General features: G+C 44.2%; 1 protein-coding gene across 3 annotated transcripts in view; it reads left to right on the top strand.

The window, feature by feature from the left end:
* PBX4 (PBX homeobox 4) overlaps positions 1 to 14,042 on the top strand; it is a 43,580-nt gene that overhangs the window by 6,561 nt on the left and 22,977 nt on the right. For all 3 annotated transcript variants that reach the window (XM_078443187.2, XM_078443188.2, XM_078443189.2), the window contains exon 2: positions 12,042 to 12,115. In XM_078443187.2, the coding sequence (XP_078299313.2) occupies positions 12,042 to 12,115 (74 nt within the window). The remainder of the gene's footprint in view (positions 1 to 12,041; positions 12,116 to 14,042) is intronic.

The following is a 14,042-nucleotide window of genomic DNA, read 5'->3' as shown; positions in this document are numbered from 1 at the left end:
AAAATTAAAAACAAAAAACCACAGCCCAGATTTGTGTTTGTAGAACTTGAGTGTAATAAATAGCAAGTGACTGCTGGGGGATGGGAATAGGTTCTTAGGGCAAAAACCCTTTATATATAGTGAATAAAGATATGATGGAGAATGGTCACTGTTGTATTTGTTTAGAAGCAGGCAATTTGGTATATGGGGTGATGTATTTGAAACTATAAAGATCACATTTAGAAGTTGGCTTTTAGGCAACATAACAGGTACTACTCCAATTAAAGACCTTCATAATTTTTCTTAGGAAAAGATTTCTCTGAATTTTTTCTTTTTTAAAGTTTATTTTGAGACAGAGAGAATGGGTGGGGGAGGGGCGGAGAGAGATGGGGGACAGAGGATCCCTAGCAGACTCTGCTGTCAGCACAGAGCCCAATGTGAGGCTCAAACTCACAAACCATGAGATCAAGACCTGAGCCGAAGTTGGACGCTTAACCGACTGAGCCACCCAGGCACCCCTCTCTGAATTTTTTCTTTTATTTGGTTTTTATGTTTTTAATGTTTATTTATTTTTGAGAAAGAGAGAGAGAGAGACAGAGACAGCACGCCATCGGAGGAGGGGCAGAGAGAGAGGGAGACACAGAATCTGAAGCAGGCTCTAGGCTCTGATCTATCAGCACAGAACTCCATACGGGGCTCGAACTCACTAACCATGAGATTGTGACCTGAGCTGAAGTCATATGCTTACTGACTGAGCCACCAGGTGCCCCATATATATTTTTTTTAATATTTATTTTTTTGAGAGAGAGACAGAGGGCAAGTGGGGGAGGGGCAGAAAGAGAGGGAGACACAGAGACAGACAGAGACAGAGACAGAGGGCGAGTCGGGGAGAGGCAGAAAGAGAGGGAGACACAGAATCTGAAGCAGGCTCCAGGCTCTGAGCGGTCAGCACGAAGCCTGACACAGGGCTCGAACCCACAAACCATGAGATCATGACCTGAACCGAAGTCAGATGCTTAACCAACTAAGCCATCCAGGTGCCCTGAATTTTTTAATTTGACTTTTACATATACGACATGCTAGATATTTTCTGCTAGTTGAAATATGTATGACTTTCTTAATTCCTCCGGTATTTCTGCAGATTGACATTGCCTATAATATGGACTAAATTTTAGTTGTTAAATAAAAAGAGATGATCTATGGGGCGCCTGGGTGGCTCAGTCGGTTAAGCGTCCAACTTCAGCTCAGGTCACGATCTCGCGGTCCGTGGGTTCAAGCCCCGCATCAGGCTCTGGGCTGATGGCTCAGAGCCTGGAGCCTGCTTCCGATTCTGTGTCTCCCTCTCTCTCTGCCCCTCCCCCATTCATGCTCTGTCTCTCTCTGTCTCAAAAATAAATAAAAAAACATTAAAAAAAAAAGATGATCTAATTTTGACTATCTTTAGAACTTACACAAGTGGCAAAGCATAAACTGTCAACTGAATGGTGTGCCCCTTTTCTAAAGATCTATGTCCCTGTATTTAGTATTCTAGTTCTGGAATGCATGTCAGTGAGCATTTGGTTTTCAGCATGCCTGTTCAAAGCATGTGGGGAGTCAGAGGAGGAATTTATGGTTTGGAATTTCCCAAAGCTAGATAGTGTTAGCCAGATGGGATCTACTTGTCCAAACCTGGGAAGTAGAATTTCAGAGTTGAAGTTTTTCTTTTCATCAATCTTAAGAAGGTTCATTAGATCCCACCCACTTAGTGACAGCACTCTCTTCTTAGCCTGCTTGTAGGTTTTAGCTTTGCTCTTAGGATTAACATGCTTAGCTTGGCTTGGTCTAGTGCCAAAGGAAAGTCTTGCTGTCTTTGGAGTACTTTCCCTAAGAGTTGAATTTTGTTGGTTTAAAAAAAAATTTTTTTAACGTTTTATTTGTTTTTGAGACAGAGAGAGACAGAGCATGAATGGGGGAGGGGCAGAGAGAGAGGGAGACACAGAATCGGAAGCAGGCTCCAGGCTCTGAGCCGTCAGCCCAGAGCCCGACGTGGGGCTCGAACTCACAGGCCGCGAGATCGTGACCTGAGCCGAAGTCAGACGCCCAACCGACTGAGCCACCCAGGCACCCCGAATTTTGTTGGTTTTAAAACAATTTCCTAAAAGCTATCTAAAATCTAGGGTCACAGCAAAATCCCTTTTGAAGTGGTTTTATTAAGTAAAGCAACATGCAGAATATTTTAGAAAAGTTTCACAGGGGCACCCGGGTGGATCAGTTGGTTAAGCGTCTAATTTTGGCTGGGGTCATGATCTCATGGTTCATGAGTTCAAGCCCTGCGTCAGGCTCTGGGCTGACACCTCAGAGCCTGGAGCCTACTTGAGATTCTGTGTCTCCCTCTCTCTCTGCCTCTCCCCCACTCATGTTCTGTCTGTCTGTCTCTCTCTCTCTCTCCCCCTCAAAAATAAATAAAGGTTAAAATTTTTAAAAAATAAATAAAGGGAATGGAGCAGGGGAGGAGTAAGGAATCCAGGATGGGACAGGCCACCCATCAGAGTCTTGCACGTAAAAGAGGAGTAGGACTTCCCCGAGTACAGAGGAGGGAGAGGGTCAAAGAGAAGCTGGCGAAGAGCCTTGAATGCCTTGCTAAGGGGCTAGAATTTATTAAAGCAGGCAGTGAGAAGTCACACCACCTTTTTGAGCAGGGGAGAGACCAGAATTTGTGGTTTTGAGTAAGAAATTTAGCAGTAGTATTGATTATAACCAGTCCAGGGACAAATTAAGAAATAAGGACATTATAATGAGCTTTTCACAGACTTAAATTTATTCATTTTAAAGGTCATTCCTTTATTCAAGTTCTGCAGATTGTTTTCTTGTGTCATGTGAAAGAATTCCCCCCCCCTTTTTTTAGTGCCAAAACTAGCTCCTGATCCAAGGTTTCATTTTGCTAAATTATTGTAATAATTTCCATGGTTGACCTTGGATATCCATATATAATCTCAACCCCGACTCATCTAACCATTTTTGGTTTTTCGCTTTTGTGTTTGCTTTTAGAGTGACCTTTACCAGTGATTGATGGCTTCCGTTAATGGATTGATTTTTCCCAATTTCACTGTTACAGAGAACCTTATTTTGAAATGCTGGCCTCTGAGTCCTGGGCTGCTGTTCCTTCCTGGAACTTGGGACCCTCTGTGAATTTCTAGGCTTTCCATCGAAGTTCTATTAAGAATTCATGTCTTCTAATTTTTTTAAAAAAAATTTAATGTTTATTTATTTTTGAGAGAGAGAGCGTGCGAGCAGGAGAGTGGCAGAGAGAGAGGAAGACACAGAATCCGAAGCGGGCTTCAGGCTCTGAGCTGTCAGCACAGAGCCCTACGTGGGGCTCAAACTCACGAACTATGAGATCATGACTTGAGCCGAAGTTGGATGCTGAACCAACTGAGCCACCCATGTACCCCATCATGTCTTCTAATTTTTGTTCTGTACCTAGGTCTGTCTCTGGGAGGTACATAATATTGTTGACTGTTTTTGTCAGCTGAACAAATTTTTCTAGAAATGAGAATAATTAAGGAGATCTGATTCCATCTTTGGTTAAGGCATTAGAATCATTATTGCTCTCAGGGAAGATTTTTCAAGAAGTATCCTGTTCTATGAAGAAGAATATATCTCAGTATATCTTTAAATCTCAATAAATCTTTAAATTCCCTGGTAATTTAAAATGATACCTTGTTAAGGAAAGTAGATTGTTCCATAATTTGGAAAAGTAAAAGTAAGTTCCAGCTAAAATTAGGAGCTATAATATACTGGTAGTAGAATCCAGAATGTGGCTTATGTTCTTTTCATTTCCATGTTCCTTTCTCCTGATATAGTGACCAGCATATAGTTGTTCCAAAGTCCTATAAATATTGAATAAATGAGGTTAGAGAGGATAAACCTCTGTGCTTTCATTTTCTGGAGTGATTCTTATATGACTCAGTTTTGCTATAGATTTCTTAGCATTGGTTTTAAAAGGATATTCACAGTGTTGCTTTGTTTTAATTTAGTTTAGAAAGAGCCTCAAAAGTATCTTTACTTATTTTTTTAACATTTATTCATTTTTTTTTTTTTTTTTGAGAGAGAGAGACAGGGTGGGGGAGGGGCAGAGAGAGAGGGAGGCACAGAATCTGAAGCAGGGTCCAGGCTGTCAGCACAGAGCCTGATGCAGGGCTTGATCCCACAAACCATGAGATCATGACCTGAGTCGAAGTCAGATGCTTAACTGACTGAGCCACCCAGGCGCCCCCCTAGTGGTAATTTTTAAAGGATTTTTGAAGTTTATTTATTTATTTTGAGAGAGAGAAGGCAAGTGAGTCAGGGAGGAGCAGAGAGAGAGAGACGGAGATAGAGAGTCTCAAGCAGGCTCTGTGCTGTCAGCACAGACCCCAGTGCGAGGCTTGAACTCACGAACCGTGAGATCATGACCTGAGCTGAAGTCAGATGCTTAACCAACTGAGCCACCCAGGTGCCTCCCCTCTTTTTTTTAAAGAATTTTTTAAAAGTAAGCCTAGCGGTTTGAAACAACATAACATTTGGGGCGCCTGGGTGGCGCAGTCGGTTAAGCGTCCGACTTCAGCCAGGTCACGATCTCGCGGTCCGTGAGTTCGAGCCCCGCGTCAGGCTCTGGGCTGATGGCTCGGAGCCTGGAGCCTGTTTCAGATTCTGTGTCTCCCTCTCTCTCTGCCCCTCCCCCGTTCATGCTCTGTCTCTCTCTGTCCCAAAAATAAATAAAAACGTTGAAAAAAAAATTTAAAAAAAAAAAAAAAAAAAAAAAGAAACAACATAACATTTGCGATCTCAGTTTCCATGGGTCAGGAATCTGGGCACAGCTGAGCTGGGACCTCTGCTCAGGGTCTCCCAAGGCTATAGTCAAGATGCTGGCTGGGCTGTGGTCCTATCTGGAGCTTAGGGTTCTCTTCCATCTTGTGGGATTGTTGGCAGAGTTCAGTTCCTTGCAGTTATGGGACTGAGGTTCCTGTTCTCTTGCTAGCTGACAGCCGGGGCTACGTGTAGTTCTGCCACCAGCTCTCACCACATGGCAGCTGGCTTCAGGGCCCACAGGTGATGCTCTCCAGTCTGCTTAGATGGAGCTGTAGATAATGTAACATAAGCATGGGAAAGACTGTCTCATCATCTTTGCCACTTTGCAAGTCACAGGTTCTGCCCGAACAAGGAAAGAGGATTATACTCATTGGGAGTCACCTTCAGAATGTCCATCACATAAGTTCATCCCCTTTGGTAATGCTGTGAATGTGCTGGACTGTCCCCACTTTATTTACATCGTCATTGATGGTTTGCTTGTCAGCTGCTTGATCACCTCTAGGCCAAGATCATGCCCAAAGCTTAGACATTTGTTTACTTTTCATAATAAACCACAAAAACTCCTGTGAAATACTTTGAGTGCATTATAGGTACTTTAGGGGTGCCTGCCTGGGTGGCTCAGTCAGTTGAGCCGTCTGACTTTGGCTCAGGTCATGATCTTGTGGTTCATGAGTTCAAGCCCCACGTTGGGGGTACACCTCAGAGCCTGGAGCCTGCTTCAGATTCTGTGTGTCTCTTTCTCTGCCCCTGCCCCGCCCCCTCAAAAATAAACATTAAAAAAAAATTTTTTTAAGTTACTTTATACCTGTATCTGCAATACGATGTTTTATTAAGCAGAAAACTGAGCTGGGGATAAACATTCCTGAAGTTCCCTTTAGGAAGCAGAACGGCTGACTTCATTTTCTTTCCTCGCATTTTTAGAATTACATTTACAGAAGATAACAAGCTGTAGCTGGAATCCATTTCATTAATGGTACTACTGCCTCTATAGAAGGAAAACATTCCAGGCTGAATATCCTGTGTGATCAGTTACCGTGCACTGCATAAGAAAGATTAATATTTGGGTTTAGATTTGCAGAAGATCAAATCTCAACCCCCACAAACATTTTCATATTTGAGGTTCAGAGACGGGGACCTGATTCCTGCACCCCAACTCTAGCCTTTTGAAAGGCATCCCACAGGGAGGGGGGGTGCGTGATGAATTTGGAAGGCACCTAGAAACAAGGAGGCTCCTGTAGACTGACGATGTAGGGAGCTGTGGCAGATGTCTGGCCTTCCTCGTAGCGTTCATCATATTTGACTTCAGTCATGAAGTTACCAATTTTCAGGTACACTATCCAGCCTTGGCAGTGTCTTTTAATAATGGGTACTTAGATGATAGCATTACGAGATTTAAAGTCACAATAACAGCAAATGTTAAAATAGATGGCATGGTACTTCCTCAGAGTTCGCAGAAGTTTTGACACATGGACACACCATTACAATTACAGTTATGCTCACTCTCTTGTGTTATCACGTTCTCCCTCTAGACTGGCTGTTTGGTGTCTCAACGTGCAAGTGTCTCCTGTCTTTAACAACAAAGAACAACAACCAAAAACGTCCCTTGACTGTCCCCCGCATCTTGATTTGTAGCTGGGAATTTGTTTTATTTTTTTATTATTGTTTTTAATGTTTTATCCATTTATGAGACAGAGAGAGACGGAGCATGAGCAGGGGAGGGGCAGAGAGAGAGAGGGAGACACAGAAGCCGAAGCAGGCTCCGGGCTCCGAGCTGTCAGCACAGAGCCTGACGCGGGCTCGAACTCACAGACCGTGAGATCATGACCTGAGCCGAAGTCGGACGCTCAACCGACTGAGCCACCCAGGCGCCCCAGGGATTTGTTTTAATTAGTCAAGGTAAGATGACAGACATAGAGACAACTTTGAAAGAAGTTTATTACTTACAGTTCCCCAGGGGAGGAGGCAGGGCCATACTGGGAAGCACCCAAGTCCGTCAGGAGAAAGAAGGAGTGCAGGGAAAGCATGGCTCAGAATCTTTAGTGTGATTTCCAAGGGAAGGAATGGGCAAACCAGGGCAGGTGAGTTTGAGCAAGTTTAAGATTGGGCAGTGTAAATACTTCTGGCAGGCTCTGGGCGATAGCGGTCGCTAATTGTTAGCTGGCCATCTGGAAATTTAGGGCAGGAGAAGTATTGGCCGGTGCTGAGAGGTAGATAAAGAAGGTGGTTACGCATATGGGCTTAGGATTTGGATTTGTAGGAAAGGCATGCTCTCAGGCAAGCTGTTTGGTATATCTGGAATTAGCTAGTGCTGGGAGGGACAGTTTCTCCCAGCCCCAGGATGTCAAAGCATCATAAAATACAGAGGAAAAACAAAACATACTACACACCTTTTCTTTAAACACCTCCTGCATTTCTTGACTCTCTTTTATTTGAGGTTGCTGCTTCTACTTCCTCTTCTCCACCCATTCTTTCCCAACCTTCTCCCTCTGGTGAGTCATCGATGACCTCCTTGTGGCTAAATCCAAGGTCTCTTCTGGATTCTTCTATTGCTTTGCCTCTTAGAAGTATTTCTCACAGATTGCTCTTTTCTCCTGGAAACTGTTTTTCTTGGTTCCTCCTCACTGGCAATTCGGTCCCTGTCTTTTCTGCAGGCTTTTCTCTGCTTGACTTATAGAAATCCACGGGCCTGGGTCTGGGGCATGGACTCCTTTCTATCTACCCCTTATGATGCTTTCCTCAGATCTTGTGGCTTAAAGTGCCACCTCTATGCCCAGGACTCCCCATCTTTATATTGCTTATCTCCAACCTTGAGGCCATGTCCATGTGCCTGGCTACCTATCTGATACCTCCTCTTGGGTAGCTCCTAGCAATCTCAAGTGTAACCCGATCAAAGCACAGCTCTGCTTTCCAGACCCTTCTTCCCTAAACCTGCTGCCTTCCAGTCTCCCCTGTGGCAGTTAATGGTGTCTCCTTTCATGCAAAAGCTAGTAGTAGTTATCCTTGAATCTCCTCTTTCCCCCAATCCCACACCAGTTTATCAGGAGGTCCTGTTGATTTCATTGCTGTAGTCAGAGACCTACCTACTTTTTTTAAAGTAGTCTCCATGCCCAACATGGGGCTCAAACTCAGGACGCCCAGATCGAGTTGCATGCTTCACTGACTGAGCCAGCCAGGCAGCCCAAGATCTATCTGCTTTTTATGTCTAGTACCATAATTAAACTAAGCCAGCAGTATTTCTGGACTATTCCAGCTGTAGTAGACTAGCATTCCACCCCTTGCCTTCCATTCTGGTCTCAGAGCAGCCACGGTGATCTTTTAAAAATGCAGTTCACTTGAAGATAGGCAATAGATCGATGGAATAGAGTTGAAAATGCAGGAATAAACCCATATATATATATATATATATATATATATATATATATATATAGCCAATTGATTTTCTACAAGGGTGCTAAGACCATTGAGTGGGGAAGGAATGGTGTCTTCAACAAATGGTCTGGAAAAGTGGATCTGCACATGGAAAATAATTAATTTGATGGGGTCAGTCATAAGTACCTGACTTCGGATCGGGCCATGATTTCATGGTTTGTGGGTTTGAGCCCCCTACTGGGGTCTGCTCTGACAGCTCCAAGTCTGCTTCAGATTCTCTATCTCCCTCTCTCTCAGCTCCTCTCTCTCTCCCAAAAGTAAAAAAAAAAAAAAAAAAAAAAAAAAAATAGGAATGCATTTGAATCCTTACCTAACACCGTATACAAAAATGAAATGGATCAAATACCTAAGTAAGAGCTAACCCTGTAAAACTCTTAGAAGAAAACATAGGCATAAATCTTCATAACCTTGAATTAAGTAACATTTTTTTTAGATATGCCTAAAGCACAAGCAACAAAGTAATAGATAAGTTGGATTTCACTAAATGAAAAACTTTTGTGCTTCAAATGACACTATCAAGAAAGTAAAAAGACAACTCACAGAATGGGAGAAAAAACTTGCAAATCATATATTAAGAGTCTAGTATCCAGAAAATATAAAGAACTCATACAACTCAACAATAAAAAAGACATCACCCAATTAAAGAATGAGCAAAGAATTTGAATAGGTATTTCCCCAAAAAAGAATGGCCGATGAACACCTGAAAAGATGCTCGATGTCAATAGTCTTTAGAGAAATATAAATCAAAACCGTAATGAGATACTGCCTCACACCCACTGGTGTGGCTATAGTAAAAAAGACAATAATGAGTTTGGGTGAGGTTGCGGAGAAATTAGAATCTTAATTAGTTGCTGATGAGAATGGAAAATGGTGCAGCCACTTTATAAAATTTTGGCATTTCCTCGCGGCACCTGAGTAGATCTGTCGGTTAAGTGTCCAGCTCTTTCTTTTTTTTTTAACGTTTGTTTATTTTTGAGAGAGAACACGCGAGAGTGGGGGGAGCAGAGAGAAAGGGGGACAGAGGATCCAAAGTGGGCTCTGTGCTGACAGCAGGAGCCTGACATGGGCCTTGAACTGTGAGATCATGACCCGAGCTGAAGTCAGACGCTTAACTGCCTGAGCCACCCAGGCACCCCTAAGTGTCCAACTCTTGATTTTGGCTCATGGTTCGTGATCGAGCCCTGCATCAGGCCCTGCACTTGACAGCATAGAGTCTGCTTGAGATTCTCTTTCTCCCCTTCTCTCTGCCCCTCCCCTGCTCTCTCTCTCAAAAATAAAAAAATAAACATTAAAAAAAAAGTTTGGCATTTCTTCAAAAGGTTAAACAGAGTTACCATATGACTCAGCAATTCTCCCTAGACACACGCTCACATAAAAACTTATGCGTGAATGTTCATAGCAGAATTATTCATAACAGCCAAAAGTGGAAACAACCCAAGAGTGCATCAATTGATAAATGGACAAACGAAAGTTATTCATACAATGGAATATTATTTGGCCTTAAAAAGGGATGAAGCACTGATACACAAAAACTTGGAAGAACCATGAAAACATGCTATGGGAAAGGCAGATAAGGTCCCATACTCTGTGATTCCATTTATATGAAATGTCCAGGAGACATTTGTCCAGAGACAAACCTATAGAGACCAAAAGATTGGTGGTTGCTGGGTGGGAGGAGAGGAGAATGGGGAATGACTGCTAATGGGAACAGGATTTCTTCAGGGGGGTGGTGACAGTGTTGTGGAAATAGACAGTGGTGATGATTAAACATTGTGAATTTCCGAAAAGCCACTGAATTGTATTTATTTTTTTAAATGTTTGTTTTTGAGAGAGACAGAGACTGAGTGTGAGCCGGGGAGGGGCAGAGAGAGAGGGGGAGACACAGAATCCGAAGCAGGCTCCAGGCTCCGAGCTGTCAGCACAGAGCCTGACACGGGGCTCGAACTCACGAACAGTGAGATCATGACCTGAGCTGAAGTCGGACGCCTAACTGACTGAGCCACTCAGGCACCCCAAAACTTTTTTTTTAATGTTTATTTTTGAAAGGGGAGAGAGAGAGAGAGAGAGGGAGACAAAGAATCCGAAGCAAGCTCCAGACTCTGAGCTGTCAGCACAGAGCCCGATGCGGGGCTTCAACTCACAAGCTGTGAGATCATGACCTGAGCTGAAGTCGGGCTGCCTTCCTTCTGGAGGCCACAGGGGAAGAGTCCATTTCCTTGCCTTTTCCAGCTTGTTGAAGCCACCTGCATTTCTTGGCTTGCAGTTTTCTTCCTCTGTCTTCGGAGCCAACAGCATAGTGTCTCTGACTCCGTGTCACTGTATCTCTCTCTGAACACAGCTAGAAGAGGTTGTCCACTTTTAAGGACTTGTGTGATTAGATCGGGCCCATCTGGGTAATCCAGGCTAATCTCCCCATCTCAAGGTCCTTAACCTTAATCACAGCCACAGAGTTCTTTTTCCAGTGTAACATATTCTGAGGATTAGCACATGGACATCTTTGGGAGCCATTCTTCTGCCAAACCACCATTCCCATCACCAGGAACAAAAGCCAGAGTTGTTCCCCTGACTGACAAGTCTCTTCTAGGTGACTCCCCCTTGCCTAACTTCACCTCCTGGCTCTCTCCCTCACCCCTTACTCTACAGCATCCTGGTCTCTTAAAAAGCCAAGCGTGTTCTCACTTAGCCTTTGCACTGGCTGGTTCCTCAATCTAAATTATTACTCTCTTCAGCCTCTCATTTCCTGCCTGACTTCTTGTCATTCTGATCTCAGCATTGAGGTCACATCAGAGACATTCAAACTCCAGTAAGCCTTCTACCCATGACTCTAGTTTGTTGCCACAATGCCCCTGCCGTGGCTCGTGGTTATCTCGTTTGTGTGTGCGTTTGGTGTCTCTCCCTCCCTCCCTCTTAACTGCCACGTGGGTAGGAACCTCATCTGTCTGTGTCTGTGACACTGGAATGGTGTATGGCACATAGAGGCTGCTCAGTAAACACCTACTAAGTTAACATCTCAGGACACTGGGGTAGGATGGCTGGCATTTCTGCTTATGCATCAAAGTGCCATGACAGGGCAATAGTGTGAACACAGCTTTGAAATCACTGGATTTTGAAAGTTCATAGGGTTGTTTTTGGTTTTTTTTTTTTTTATGTTTATTTTGAGAGAGAGCACAGCAGGGGAGAGGGGCAGAGAGATAGGGAGAGACAGAGAATCCCAAGCAGGCTCTGTGCACCACACTGAGCCTGACATGGGGCCCGATCCCATAACAGTGAGATCATGACCTGAGCCGAAATCAAGAGTCGGATGCTTAACCTACCGAGCCACCCACGTGCCCCAAAAGTTCGTAGTCCTTGACAAGTTATTTGCATTATTTAAATTTGCATTGTTTAAAATTTTTCACGGAGGGGCACCTGAGTGGCTCAGGCGGTTGAGTGTCCGACTTCGGCTCAGGTCACAATCTTGAGTTTGAGTTCAAGCCCCACGTCAGGCTCACTGCTGCCAGCACAGAGCCTGCTTCGGGTCCTCTGTCCCCTCTGTCTCTGTCCCTTCCTCACTTGTGCTCTCTCTCTCAAAAATAAATAAACATTAAAAAAAAAAAAAACACATGTAAAGGAAATGTTTTGAATATTTGTGTATTGCTCCATTGGAATTTCACAAAATGGAAGTCATAGGAAATGCTTTTGTACTGTCACTTCGTAAGAGCAATTTTCAACAGAACCGGCAGGGTCAATATGAAAGATCTTTACTTTCCTGAACAGGATGACTCTTCTGTCTCTCACACTCTCTTCTGTTGTTTCTCTTTCAGAAAGCATGCCCTGAATTGCCATCGGATGAAGCCTGCTCTCTTCAGTGTGCTCTGTGAGATCAAGGAAAAGACAGGTAGGCCATTGAGAAGACTTTTTTTTGTGTGTGTGTGGATACGGGACCATGACAATCATGCACCCTCTGATCTGGTCCTGACGCGGCCTGATGCATGTCGTGGGCCGTCTTGCCTGTCACGTCTTTCTCTGGCAGTAGACGGTCCAGATGCGTCCTTTCTGTCTCATCAGTGCCCTGCTTTCTGATGTATCAGTGTATCGTGTATCGCATGGATTAATTTTGCAGTTTGTAACTGGAGAAATACTGTTGCCAATGAGTAACAAGCAGCTGCATTGTTCTTAAGGAAGACCTAAGAGGCACTGTGGCATTCCATTGTTTTGGAAAAGGAAAAGGTGAGGGGCACCTGGGTAGCTCAGTCTGTTAAACACCCAACTCTTGATTTCAGCTCAGGCCACGATCTCACAGTTTGTGGGTTTGAGCCCTTGGTCGGGCTCTGTGTTGACAGTGCAGAGCCTGCTTGGGATCCTCCGTCTCCCGTTCTATCTGCCCCTCCCCTACTCACGCTCTCAAAATAAAAAAAGTTTTTTAAAGAAAAGATGATAGATTTAGAAAAGTAGAATACTAATGAGATTATTTGTTTTTGTTTTTTAATGTTTATTATTTTTTGAGAGAGAGAGACAGAGAGCAAGCAGGGGAGGGACAGAGAGAGAGGGAGACACAGAGTTGGAGCAGGCTCCAGGCTCTGAGCTGTCAGCACAGAGCCCAATGTGGGGCTCGAACTCACAGACTGTGAGATCGTGACCTGAGCTGAAGCCAGCTGCCCAACTGCCTGAGCCACCCAGGCGCCCCTGATTTTAGTTGTTTTAAGTATTCAAAGTAATCCCCACGGAAGTCTTCTGCCACTGCCAATCCTTTTGTTAAAAAAAAAAAAAAGAAACATTTTATTTTGAATTAATTTTAGATTTGCGGAAAAGTTGAAAAATGGCAAGAGAGTTCTCCTATACCCTTTTCCCAGCCTCCTCTAGCACAGTAGGACCGTAGCACAGTGATCAAAACCAGGACATTAACCTTGGTACAGTGTTCTTGCACTGACCAACAGACTGTATTCGGATTTCCCCAGCCTTTGCCCTGATGCCTTTTCTCTGGTCCACCCTCCCACGTTGAATTTAGTCATCCTGTCTCCTTAGTCTCCTTTGATCTGTGATGGGTCCTCAGTCTTCATCATCTACAACCTTCACACTCTGGTTGAGAACTGCTCAGTCATTTGGTGGGACTGACATTGGTGGGGAACCCTATTAGTTCAAAGAAATACTTCATGGGGCACCTGGGTGGTTCAATTGGTTAGGCATCCGACTTCAGCTCAGGTCATGATCTCGCGGTTCATGAGTTCAAGCCCTGCGTCAGGCTCTGTACTGACAGCTCAGAGCCTGGAACCTGCCTCGGATTCTGTGTCTCCCTCTCTCTCTGCCCCTCCCCTGCTCACGCTCTGTCTCTGTCTCTCTCTCTCTCTCTCTAATATAATTAAACATTAAAAAAAATTAGGGGCACCTGGGTAGCTTAGTTGGTTAAGCGTCCAACTTCAGCTCAGGTCATGATCTCGCGGTTCGTGAGTTCGAGCCTCACAACAGGCTTTGTGCTGACAGCTCAGAGCCTGGACCTTGCTTCAGATTCTGTGTGTCCCTCTCTCTCTGACCCACCCTACTGTGCTCTATCTCTCTGTCTCTCAAAAATGAATAAACGTTAAAAAAAAAAAATTTGAATAGGGATGCCTGGGTGGCTCAGTCGGTTAAGCGTCTGACTTCCTTCATGATCTCACAGTTCGTGGGTTTGAGCCCTGCGTCAGGCTCTGTGCTGACAGCTCGGAGCCTGGAGCCTGCTTCGGGTTCTGTGTTTCCCTCTCTCTCTGCCCCTTACGGGCCCATACTCTGTCTGTCTCTCCTTCAAAAATAAATGGACATTACAATTTTTTTAATTAAACAAAACAAAA

The sequence above is a fragment of the Panthera onca genome, chromosome A2 (genome assembly GCF_046562875.1).
Source record: "Panthera onca isolate mPanOnc1 chromosome A2, mPanOnc1 haplotype 2, whole genome shotgun sequence".
In the NCBI taxonomy this organism is placed as follows: Eukaryota; Metazoa; Chordata; class Mammalia; order Carnivora; family Felidae; genus Panthera; species Panthera onca.
Note: the sequence above shows the minus strand (reverse complement) of the source record. Positions and strands in the feature narration are given on the sequence as shown.